Below are 12,290 nucleotides of genomic sequence, written 5' to 3'. Positions count from 1 at the left end.
ATCTGCTGAAAGTCACTGTTCTATCGAAATATGCATATCATTAATGCATATGAAGTTATAAGAATTGTGTTGTATGGTTGTCACTAAAATATGCTGTGGGTTTGGGAAGCGCCCAAATACTAGCTCTCCAGAGACAATGCCAAGGAAAGTAACTAACCTCGGGGCGGGTGTCAAACCACCATTAACAGCCATTGTCCAGCAAGGGAGCTACAATTCAATGACTCACCTGCATAAGGTCACACCAGGGGAATTGCTCAACCTTGCCTGGGGACTCAGTAATGCCCACCAGACATGGACTAAGGCCAAGGATATAACACAGAACACAGGCCCAGCATGTGGCCACTTTCTCCTGCCCACACCTATGCTGCAAGCAACAAAGATACTCAGAAGACTGAAAACCCCAACAGAGGGGACTGGCCCAGGTTTAAGGGACAAACCTGTATATTAAGAACTGCAATATCCAGTGGGGTGAGAAAAACTGCTTAATCTAGATGTTGCCCAGTGTAATAGGCTGCACCCCGGGGATCCCATCATAACCTCACACAGCATCTCAGAGTGAAGGAGCTTGTTCCTTACCTTTTAACTGGTGATGGTACTAAACTTTGCCTGTCAGTACTCCAGTCACATAACCCTGCTGCTCTTGTTTAGTGATTTTCCTCCAGCTATTGCACAGAAGAGGTGAACTGCAAAAATTAGAATATATAAAAAATAATAACTTTGCTATACCATCTAGTCCAGTAGCTTTCAACCTTTCCAGACTACTACACCTTTCAGGAGTCTGATTTGTCTTGAGTACCCCCAAGTTTCACCTCACTTAAAAACTACTTGCTTAAAAAATCAGACCTAAAAATACAAAAGTGTCACAGAACACTGTTACTAAAAAATTGCTTACTTTCTCATTTTTACCAGATAATTATAAATCAACTGGAATATAAATATTATATTTACATTTTAATGTATAGTAGTATGTAGAGCAGTATAAGCAAGTCATTGTATGAAATTTTAGTTTATACTGACTTCACTAGTGCTTTTAATGTAAGCCTGTTGTAAAAGTAGGCAAATATCTAGACGAGTTGAGGTACCCGCTGGAAGACCTCTGCGTACCCCCAGGATTACATGTACCCCTGGTTGAGAACTACTGATCTAGTCCACCCTCCTCCTCCCAGTGCAGGATTATCTCCAGGCTTGGAAACTTTACCAGACTCCTACTGCCCAGAGATCAAAAGATGAGTGAGGTCAGAGGGCAACAGTCTGGTGAAATGCCAGCCCATGGGCGGCACATGAACCTCCTGCTGGGGGGAGGCCAATCCTCCCCACCCCCCTTCTGCCTGAGACCCTGCCCATCCTCCACCCTTTCCGTCCCCTCTCCTCCACTGGAGCACCAGGTAGGCGGCCTCAGCACCGGAATGCTGGGCAGAAGTGAGCACCGGCCACAGCTGCTCCAAGTCCCAGCTGCAGGCCTGCCAGCCCCAGCCCGGGCCATGGGGGAAGAGCGGGAATTGGAAACAGGCAGGAGGCAGTCTGGGGGTGGAGCGTGGGCAGGACCATGCTGGGTTGTTTGGGGAGGCCGTGGTCTGTGTGATATGGGCCACCCATACCAGCCTGCTTCAGTTTGTGGAATTTCTTCTAGAGCTTTGTTCTTAAGACTCAGGACCGGCTCTAGGCACCAGCAAACCAAGCATGTGCTTGGGGTAGCACAATTCCAGGGGTGGCATACCGGCCATATATATATATATATATATATTTTTTTTTTTTTGCTTGGGCAGTTGCACTCTCGGAGCTTGGGGCAGCAAATTTTTTGCTTGGGGTGGCAAAAAACCTAGAGCCGGCCCTGCTTAGACTCCACTCAGAGGCTCCATCTTTTATATCAGCCAGTGAGTCAGAAAAACATGAAGCCTTCTCTCTCACCATCTGTATCTGGCTTCTTTCTTTGAAGCTTCCACAGCAAAGCCTCCTGGTTTTTGTAGGAAGGGAGGATTCCGTCACAGCCTCCTGCCTGCTGGAGGACATGGGGGTGTTTCCACTACTCCAACCTCATATTTTGCTTTGCTAAATTCCCTTCTCCTGTAATAGTTACAGCTGCTTCCCAAGCAGCAGCAGAATGAAAATGGGATTTTTCTTGGCAGGCTCACTGCTGCCAATAAGGTTACAAAGAGCAGTTGTGAAACTGACTGAGGTTGTGTTAATTTTACTTAGATACAGTGTGGCAAAGCCCTGAGCAGCAGCAGAGGCACTGGTACCATCTGGCTGCAGACTCAGGAAAAGAGAACAGGTTTACACCTTGGCAACCAGAATGGGTAAAAACGTGGCCTTTCTCGAGGGGGTGCCATGCTGGAGGGGAGGGTTCCCCACGATGCCCGCCCACGGGAGAGGAGGGATCCCCCCCGGACCCCACTGGCGGAGGGGGGAGGTTCCCCAGGATGCCCCCTCCTGGCCGCCGAGGAGGAATGAGGCCTCCCACAGCTGCCCCAGGGTCTCACCCAGTTCAGCCGGTGTCGGCTGCTCCCTCAACCGTTTCCTCGGCTATCGACTCGTTCTTCCTGGGCCCTAGCGGAACGGCCCGGCTCCCCAGGGGTGGGCAACTGCGACTTCGGAGCCAGACCGGAGCAGTAGATTCGCCGATAGCATCAATGGGGGCGGTAACGGCTCTTCTGGGGAGGCGGAGGGAGGTTTGAAATGGCCGGAATTGCTCAGGCTGCTCCGCGCCCCGGAGCGGCCGGGGCAGGCGGCTCTTTCCGGCCAGGTGCTGAGGGCGGAGATGGCGACCAAGCAGCTGGCCCGGTGCGGACCATAGAGGCTGCACTGGGGGCGGGGGGCAATGGAGGGGGGAGGTGTGTAGGGGGACGAGGAAGGCGCTGGGGACGGACTGGATGGAGGGGGGTTGAGGGGAGCAGGGCAGGGGTGCTGGAACAATGTGTATAGTGGGGGTGCTGAGAGCCATTGAACCAAACTGTAACCCCTGTGTCTGATGGAAGCCAGGGGGTGTGGCAGCCCCCCCCCCACACACACACACCTATGTGTGAAGGGAAATGAGGGGGACTGTGTGTGGAGGGGTGTGGATAGGTAAGGGGGCAGAGAGGGGTCCACTTTATTGAGCCCAATTTTTAAACGCTTCAGTTTGAGAAGCTCATTATGATTCGTGCCATGGTTTGATTGGGGCAAATTGTTCTGTACACCGATTAGACTGTAACTGAAAATTGTACATTCACCACTATGACTTCATTGTTTTGTGTCCCCAAAGCTGTTAACAAAATACATATAAAACAAAAACATGTAAACAATGCAAGATGTTATATTCTTGGTAACTGAGCTAAACCCCTAATACCCCCTGCCACCTGGAAGCAGGCGGGGAGGAGGGTGAGTGTGAGGCAATAAATGTAGTAACAATATACAGCTAAGATTACAATGGAAATGCATTCTTGAGACTGTCCCTAAAGCTTTTTGAGATGCAGCCAACATAGAGATTAATTGAGTCTGCCATTACAGTTAGTTTTTGTGGTTTTGGTTTGCAAATGTACCCAGAAGCTTAAGTAAACGGGTGCATGTTTTTACAAAAACAACAAGGAGTCTGGTGGCACCTTAAAGACTAACAGATTTATTTGGGCATAAGCTTTCGTGAGTAAAAACCTAACTTCTTCGGATGCATGTTTTTGTTACTCTAATACATACATTTTGGAGTACCTTGACAGGGAGAGAAATCCCAAGGAGATCAGCCCTTAAAAGAAAAACTCTTTGTACTCCAGTATGATTAGAGATTCCAGTCCCACCAACTGATGGATAGTTCATCAGTTGAAACAGTTCATCTTGTACGTTGTTGGGTTCAGTTGTAATAGCTAATTTATTCATGATTCTCTTTGTTTTTAAGGCAACTTGGATTAATTAGAAAAAGTTCCATAACTTCCTCAAATGGCAAGAATCAGACTAGAACCAAGTCAAGTAAGTGGTATGTTTCCTTCTTAATGTAAATCTTTTAATTTTATAAACAGTGATACAGATTTACAAGGTGCTTTTATGTGTTGCAGGGCAGTCGTTTGACTATTTAATTATTATTGACTTTGAGTCTACATGTTGGAAAGATGGTAAACGTCATTACAGCCAGGAAATAAGTAAGTGGAAATGTAATAATGTCTGATAGCAGTTGCATCTAAAAAAAGTTTGGCTTATTTAGTTAAAGGTAAAATTGGAATAATTTAATTGCAGAGTTTTTCTTTTAAAAGGAAATCAGGAAAGAAGTGTCATTATTCACTTTATGAAGTGTCAGAAACTGTATATCCAAACTATCAGCCTTTTGCAACTTGAAATATAGATTATTAAATGTCTATATCATGTAATGAGATATATAGCAGTTGCATTAAAATTAGATAGGGCTATCAATTGCACTGATATTAGTTTGCAAATTAAATAATTTAATCTTATGTTTCTATAAGTAAGAGTTCTTTGATATAATAGTTTAATTTAACACTCTGCTAGAATACACTTTGTTTGCTCTGAAATGACATTCGTGCTCTGATATATTGAAATAAGTATTATTTAGAATTGTATATATTATGATACATACGAAAGGGAGAAATTTTCCATTAATATAAAATCACTATCTGGGGGCACATTCTGCCTATGTATGGTATCTATGTTTGCTTAACAGTCATGTAATTTAAATCCTAATATAAAGCAACTTGAATCATTTATACAAATAACCTTTTTTTAAATCTAGTTGAATTTCCAGCAGTTTTGTTAAACACTTCAACTGGAGAGATTGAATCTGAATTCCACATGTACGTCCAGCCTGAGGAACATCCAATTCTTTCTGAATTTTGTACTGAACTAACTGGCATAAAGCAGGTAAAGTCTTCATACTATACATTACAGGAGGCTTATAAAAACATTTAGGATCTTAATTTTGGAAACAGTCCTGTTTACAGCTGTGCAGAAAGATATTTTTTCTGACAGTCTAAAAGTGCATATATTGTTTAAACATGAGATGAGCACACTAACAGATGTTTATATGTGCCTTTTGTTCTATCCTATCAAGAATCAAGTTGATGAAGGGGTTCCTCTTAATATTTGCTTATCACAATTTTCTAAGTGGATTCAAAAGATACAAAAGGAGAAGAAAATTATTTTCAATTCAGATGTTTCAAGCCATTCTGTTTCTGAAGCAAAATCAAGTACCTTTGTTACTTGGTCAGGTAAAGAACAGTTTTTCTTTGTTTGTGTTTTTGCTCGAATTTAGTATTCATAAAAGTGAAACACCGATGGCATGGGTTAGCCTCTGGCATAGTATAGGCAGGTGTAAATGCAAACTTTTGTACCACAGCTCTGCAGTGTGTCACAGTCCTAACTTCAGGCCTCAGTCCTACATCATCCCTGCTGTCTCTATACAGTCTCTGGGAGCATATATTTCTGATCTGTACCCCATTGTTGTGTGTCTATGATGACAATATACATTGGGACTAGACCAAAAAAATACATTTAATTTGTGATTATTTATCCTGAGATGCTCCCTGTGTCTTTGTTTCCAGGCTCTGAGGTTCATTCCACATTTCCTTTGCTTTATAGTCACCATGGCATGTCACCATACTTCTAGGTTAAGACAACTGGCCGGGAGGTCCTTCAGAACCTATCCAACATGATTCTTTAATCAGGTCATTGTGAAGTGACATACATCACTTGTTTTCTCTGATGCCAAGTTGCAGCAATCCTAATACTTTGGACTAAAAACAAGACTACAGATTAACAATTTAGTTTGTATTTCTTTCATGGGACTGCTGGACACTACTAACAGGCTAGTGTTCATAGAATCATAGAATATCAGAGTTGGAAGGGACCTCAAGAGGTCATCTAGTCCAACCCCCTGCTCAAAGCAGGACCAATTCCCAGCTAAATCATCCCAGCCAGGGCTTTGTCAAGCCGGGCCTTAAAAACCTCCAAGGAAGGAGACTCCACCACCTCCCTAGGTAACGCATTCCAGTGTTTCACCACCCTCCTAGTGAAATAGTTTTTCCTGATATCCAACCTGGACCTCCCCCACTGCAACTTGAGACCATTGCTCCTTGTTCTGTCGTCTGCCACCACTGAGAACAGCCGAGCTCCATCCTCTTTGGAACCCCCCTTCAGGTAGTTGAAGGCTGCTATCAAATCCCCCCTCATTCTTCTCTTCTGGAGACTAAACAATCCCAGTTCCCTCAGCCTCTCCTCATAAGTCATGTGCTCCAGACCCCTAATCATTTTTGTTGCCCTCCGCTGGACTCTTTCCAATTTTTCCACATCCTTCTTGTAGTGTGGGGCCCAAAACTGGACACAGTATTCCAGATGAGGCCTCACCAATGTCGAATAAAGGGGAACGATCACGTCCCTCGATCTGCTGGCGATGCCCCTACTTATACAGCCCAAAATGCCGTTAGCCTTCTTGGCAACAAGAGCACACTGTTGACTCATATCCAGCCTCTCGTCCACTGTGACCCCTAGGTCCTTTTCTGCAGAACTGCTACCTAGCCATTCGGTCCCTAGTCTGTAGCAGTGCATGGGATTCTTCCGTCCTAAGTGCAGGACTCTGCACTTGTCCTTGTTGAACCTCATCAGGTTTTTTTCGGCCCAATCTTCTAATTTGTCTAGGTCCCTCTGTATCCGATCCCTACCCTCTAGTGTATCTACCACGCCTCCTAGTTTAGTGTCATCTGCAAACTTGCTGAGAGTGCAGTCCACACCATCCTCCAGATCATTAATAAAGATATTAAACAAAACCGGCTCCAGGACCGACCCTTGGGGCACTCCGCTTGAAACCGGCTGCCAACTAGACATGGAGCCATTGATCACTACCCGTTGAGCCCGACGATCTAGCCAGCTTTCTATCCACCTTACAGTCCATTCATCCAGCCCATACTTCTTTAACTTGGCGGCAAGAATACTGTGGGAGACCGTATCAAAAGCTTTGCTAAAGTCAAGGAATAACACATCCACTGCTTTCCCCTCATCCACAGAGCCAGTTATCTCATCATAGAAGGCAATTAGGTTAGTCAGGCACGACTTCCCCTTCGTGAATCCATGCTGACTGTTCCTGATCACTTTCCTCTCCTCTAAATGTTTCATAATTGATTCCTTGAGGACCTGCTCCATGATTTTTCCAGGGACTGAGGTGAGGCTGACTGGCCTGTAGTTCCCCGGATCCTCCTTCTTCCATTTTTTAAAGATGGGCACTACATTAGCCTTTTTCCAGTCATCTGGGACCTCCCCCGATCGCCATGAGTTTTCAAAAATAATGGCTAATGGCTCTGCAATCTCACCCGCCAACTCCTTTAGCACCCTCGGATGCAGCGCATCCGGCCCCATGGACTTGTGCACGTCCAGTTTTTCTAAATAGTCCCAAACCACTTCTTTCTCCACAGAGGGTTGGTCACCTTCTCCCCATGCTGTACTGCCCAGTGCAGCAGTCTGGGAGCTGACCTTGTTCGTGAAGACAGAGGCAAAAAAATCATTGAGTACATTAGCTTTTTCCACATCCTCGGTCACTAGGTTGCCTCCCTCATTCAGTAAGGGGCCCACACTTTCCTTGATTTTCTTCTTGTTGCTAACATACCTGAAGAAACCCTTCTTGTTACTCTTAACATCTCTTGCTAACTGCAACTCCAAGTGTGATTTGGCCTTCCTGATTTCACTCCTGCACGCCTGAGCAATATTTTTATACTCCTCCCTGGTCATTTGTCCAATCTTCCACTTCTTGTAAGCTTCTTTTTTGCGTTTAAGATCAGCAAGGATTTCACTGTTTAGCCAAGCTGGTCGCCTGCCATATTTACTATTCTTTCTACACATCGGGATGGTTTGTTCCTGCAACCTCAATAAGGATTCTTTAAAATACAGCCAGCTCTCCTGGACCCCTTTGCCCTTCATGTTATTCTCCCAGGGGATCCTGCCCATCTGTTCCCTGAGGGAGTCAAAATCTGCTTTTCTGAAGTCCAGGGTCCGTATTCTGCTGCTCTCCTTTCTTCCTTGTGTCAGGATCCTGAACTCGACCATCTCATGGTCACTGCCTCCCAGATTCCCATCCACTTTTGCTTCCCCTACTAGTTCTTCTCTGTTTGTGAGTAGCAGGTCAAGAAAAGCTTTGCCCCTAGTTGGTTCCTCCAGCACTTGCACCAGGAAATTGTCCCCTACACTATCCAAAAATTTCCTGGATTGCCTGTGCACCGCTGTATTGCTCTCCCAGCAGATATCAGGGTGATTAAAGTCTCCCATGAGAACCAGGGCCTGCGATCTAACAACTTCTGCTAGTTGCCAGAAGAAAGCCTCGTCCACCTCATCCCCCTGGTCTGGTGGTCTATAGCAGACTCCAACCACAACATCACCCTTGTTGCTCACACTTCTCAACTTTATCCAGAGACTCTCAGGTTTTTCTGCAGTTTCATACCGGAGCTCTGAGCAGTCATACTCCTCTCTTACATACAACGCAACTCCCCCACCTTTTCTGCCCTGCCTGTCCTTCCTGAACAGTTTATATCCATCCATGACAGTACTCCAGTCATGTGAGTTATCCCACCAAGTCTCTGTTATTCCAATCACATCATAGTTCCCTGACTGTGCCAGGACTTCCAGTTCTCCCTGCTTGTTTCCCAGGCTTCTTGCATTTGTGTATAGGCACTTAAGATAACTCATCGATCGTCCCTCTTTCTCAGCATGAGACAGGAGTCCTCCCCTCTTGCGCTCTCCTGCTTGTGCTTCCTCCCAGGATCCCATTTCCCCACTTACCTCAGGGTGTTCTGTCCTTATATGATTTAAGCCAACTTTGAAGCGAGTTCTCGACATATATTTAGTGTAGGGGTAGGCAAACTCCGGCCTGGGAGCAGGGTTGGGGGCCACTCCACATGGCTCCCGGAAGCAGCAGCATGGCCCCCTCTCTGCCTCCTATATGTAGGGGCAGCCAGGGGACTCCGCTCTGCATGCTGCTCCCGCCCCAAGTGCCACCCCCGCAGCTCCCATTGGCCGGGAACCGTGGCCAATCGGAGCTGCAGGGGCAGTGCCTGCGAACGGGGCAGCATGCAGAGCCGCCTGGCTGCGCCTCCACGTAGGAGCCAGAGAAGGGACATGACGCTGCTTCCGGGAGCCGCTTGAGGTAAGAGCTGCCTGGAGCCGGTATCCCTGAGCTTCCCCCTGCACTCCAACCCCCTGCCCCAGCCCTGATACCCCTCCCACCCACCGAACTCCTCGGTCCCAGCCTGGAGCACACTCCTACACCCCAAACTCCTCATCCCCAGCCTCATCCCACAGCCCGGAGCCCCGTCCCACTCCCTGAACTCCTCATTTCTGGACCCACTCCAGAGCCCACACTCCCAACCAGAGCCCTCACCCCTTCCTGTACCCCAACCCCAATTTTGTGAACATTCATGGTCCTCCATACCATTTCTATTCCCAGATGTGGCACTTGGGACAAAAAGGTTGCTCACCCCTGATTTAGTGCCTTCATTACTTGGCCAATCAGTTCCCCGTATAAGGAAAGTGAAGCATTCTGCCTGCAGTGGTTATTTTGTAAACCATTGTGGTTAGTTTATTTTGCTGATCTATTAAGTATTTTTATCAAATTCTAGTTTATTCAGATTTGATCAATACACATACTTAGTAATCATGAAAATAAAGAGTGAAAAGTTTGTTGTTTTTCTCTCGTGCAGACTGGGATCTGGGGGTTTGTTTGCAGTATGAGTGCAAAAGGAAGCAGCTGCGAAAACCTGATATTTTAAACTCTTGGATTGATCTCAGAGCAACATACAAGGTGAGAAAATCAATAGATTATATGGGTAAAAATGTTTCACCTCCACCTCAAAGGATTAAGAATAGATAGTGAAGGTACAAGTAACTAGGGTTACCTATTTGTTCCTTGTATGCATGCACACACATTTTATTGATCAATAGAAAAGAACAGTGTATCCTTCAGAACTATACACATTTTAATTCTAGAAGGCTTGATTTTACAGACAAAATCTGTATCACTTGTTATACTGTCAGTAGGCCTATGAGAAATTTTCCAGCTGTTTTGACTTTCCTGCCATCTCTTGCTCTTCCTGCTTTCTTTCCTTTCTGGTCTGTCATGCTTCCATTACTGCTTTCCCCCCTTGGCTAAGACACAGTAAGCTTCCTCTGCTTAGATAGCACTTCTGAATTTAACACAAGAATTGGGGTTTTCCCAGTTAGTGCATTCTAAATAGCACGACTGGTATTGTAAAAACGAATGACTATAAAATACTCTTGACTGGTCTAAAATTATTTGAATAGAGTCACTTTTCATTTACCATAGCAAAATGCATATTCTGTGTTTCTCAGCAAACAAGAAATATTAGCAAAAAGAAGAACAGGAGTACTTGTGGCACCTTAGAGACTAACAAATTTATTAGAGCATAAGCTTTCGTGGACTACAGCCCACTTCTTCGGATGCATATAGAATGGAACATATATTGAGGAGATATATATACACACATACAGAGAGCATAAACAGGTGGGAGTTGTCTTACCAACTCTGAGAGGCCAATTAATTAAGAGAAAAAAAACTTTTGAAGTGATAATCAAGCTAGCCGAGTACAGACAGTTTGATAATAAGTGTGAGAGTACTTACAAGGGGAGATAGAGTCAATGTTTGTAATGGCTCAGCCATTCCCAGTCCTTATTCAAACCGGAGTTGATTGTGTCTATTTGCATATCAATTCTAGCTCACCAGTCTCTCTTTGGAGTCTGTTTTTGAAGTTTTTCTGTTGTAATATAGCCACCCGCAGGTCTGTCACTGAATGACCAGACAGGTTAAAGTGTTCTCCCACTGGTTCCCCTTGTTAGTACTCTCACACTTATTATCAAACTATCTGTACTCGGCTAGCTTGATTATCACTTCAAAAGTTTTTTTTCTCTTAATTAATTGGCCTCTCAGAGTTGGTAAGACAACTCCCACCTGTTTATGCTCTCTGTATGTGTGTATATATATCTCCTCAATATATGTTCCATTCTATATGCATCCGAAGAAGTGGGCTGTAGTCCACGAAAGCTTATGCTCTAATAAATTTGTTAGTCTCTAAGGTGCCACAAGTACTCCTGTTCTTCTTTTTGCGGATACAGACTAACACGGCTGTTACTCTGAAAGAAATATTAGGTGTTTCTTGGAATACTTTCTCTGTGTTCCATTTAAAAGGAATTTACACCACATACTACAATTTAAATGAACAGACTGATGCAATTTATAGTTGTATTCCCGATAGGCTATTCAGTTACTTCTGTCTTAGATGCAAACTGTACATATGTAACTGAAGAATTTGACAGGGTAAGGCAGCAACAGTGAATTGGTTAATATAGTATAACATTTTAGAAATGTTTTTCTTTTTCTTAGCTCTTCTACACTAGAAAGCCAAAAGGACTAAATGGTGCTTTACAGGATCTGGGGATAGACTTTGCAGGACGGGAACATTCTGGTGAGTACAACATGACAGTTCTTGTTAGAGAATCTGTTTCATGAAGCTGATCAAAATACAGCAATTATAACCCTAATTATTTCCATGTTATGTAATGTTCTGCATTACAAAAAAATAAATCTGAATAAGAGGGACTGGATGATTCAGGACACTGGGCTTTTCATTTCTAAGATCTGATTCTGCAAGGTCTCCAGGCACAGAACTTTCACGGAAGTCAATCGCAGTGCTTTGTGTAGAGGACTTGTAAGATTGGGCTCTAAGTTACTAGTGCAAAAAAGGACCAAAAGTTGGTGCCATCTGGTAGCAGTTAATACACATCACAAAAACTATTAGCAGTTTGATGATCATGATAAATGGAGAGATCCCCAAAGATTGGAATAATCATGGAAGTTTCCACCCACACAGATTGTAACTCTCATAGTGTCATGTAGAGGAGCTTGAACTGCTACAGCCCATCCTGTACCTGTACTGTGGATGAATATTTTTCATTGTTGTCTGTATCCCTTTTAACAAGCACTACATTCTCTTAACTCTCCCCTAAGTAAGTCTTTAGGCTACTTATCATTACTATTGCCAGTAGTACATTAAAATAACAAAGAGTTTATGATAACATGTCTTCTGAAGGGTTGGATGATTCTCGGAATACTGCCCGTCTTGCTTGGAGGATGATCTGTGATGGATGTGTGATGAAAATTACAAAATCTTTGGATAAGGTTAGTGACTTCTTCATATCTTCCTTTCTTCTTGCCTCAAGTCCCAGAGTGCAGACAAAAGGTGAGTTCACTGAAAAAACAAAACAAACACTTTAAACTTGAATTTGAGTTAAAGCATCCTTCGCAGACTCTCTCATTTGTC

The 12,290-nt window shown here is 44.4% G+C and overlaps 3 protein-coding genes across 8 annotated transcripts in view; 1 reads left to right on the top strand and 2 right to left on the bottom strand.

Moving 5' to 3' along the window:
• Positions 1–2,570, bottom strand: part of REXO5 (RNA exonuclease 5) — a 26,544-nt gene extending 23,974 nt beyond the window's left edge. Inside the window, exons 1-2 of the mRNA XM_054041708.1 lie at positions 2,481–2,570; positions 577–683 (exon numbers count right to left, since the gene is read on the bottom strand). The gene's annotated coding sequence lies outside the window, so the exon portion shown is untranslated. The remainder of the gene's footprint in view (positions 1–576; positions 684–2,480) is intronic.
• The window catches only part of ERI2 (ERI1 exoribonuclease family member 2), an 11,749-nt gene continuing 1,998 nt past the window's right edge, over positions 2,540–12,290 (top strand). Inside the window, exons 1-8 of one of the 6 annotated variants that reach the window (XM_054041697.1) lie at positions 2,540–2,574; positions 3,866–3,943; positions 4,023–4,106; positions 4,712–4,839; positions 5,030–5,186; positions 9,657–9,757; positions 11,354–11,435; positions 12,060–12,148. In XM_054041697.1, the coding sequence (XP_053897672.1) occupies positions 3,907–3,943; positions 4,023–4,106; positions 4,712–4,839; positions 5,030–5,186; positions 9,657–9,757; positions 11,354–11,435; positions 12,060–12,148 (678 nt within the window). In that variant the 5' untranslated portion in view covers positions 2,540–2,574; positions 3,866–3,906. Of the gene's footprint in view, positions 2,575–2,646; positions 2,832–3,865; positions 3,944–4,022; positions 4,107–4,711; positions 4,840–5,029; positions 5,187–9,656; positions 9,758–11,353; positions 11,436–12,059; positions 12,149–12,290 lie in introns of those variants that run through there. The other 5 variants (XM_054041693.1, XM_054041695.1, XM_054041694.1 and 2 more) reach the window with 5 other exon arrangements.
• The window catches only part of LOC128844201 (acyl-coenzyme A synthetase ACSM3, mitochondrial-like), a 25,559-nt gene continuing 25,323 nt past the window's right edge, over positions 12,055–12,290 (bottom strand). The window contains exon 14 of the mRNA XM_054041705.1: positions 12,055–12,218. Within this exon, the coding sequence (XP_053897680.1) occupies positions 12,216–12,218 (3 nt within the window). The 3' untranslated portion in view covers positions 12,055–12,215. The remainder of the gene's footprint in view (positions 12,219–12,290) is intronic.

This window comes from Malaclemys terrapin, chromosome 10 (genome assembly GCF_027887155.1).
Source record: "Malaclemys terrapin pileata isolate rMalTer1 chromosome 10, rMalTer1.hap1, whole genome shotgun sequence".
NCBI classification, from domain to species: Eukaryota; Metazoa; Chordata; order Testudines; family Emydidae; genus Malaclemys; species Malaclemys terrapin.
Note: the sequence above shows the minus strand (reverse complement) of the source record. Positions and strands in the feature narration are given on the sequence as shown.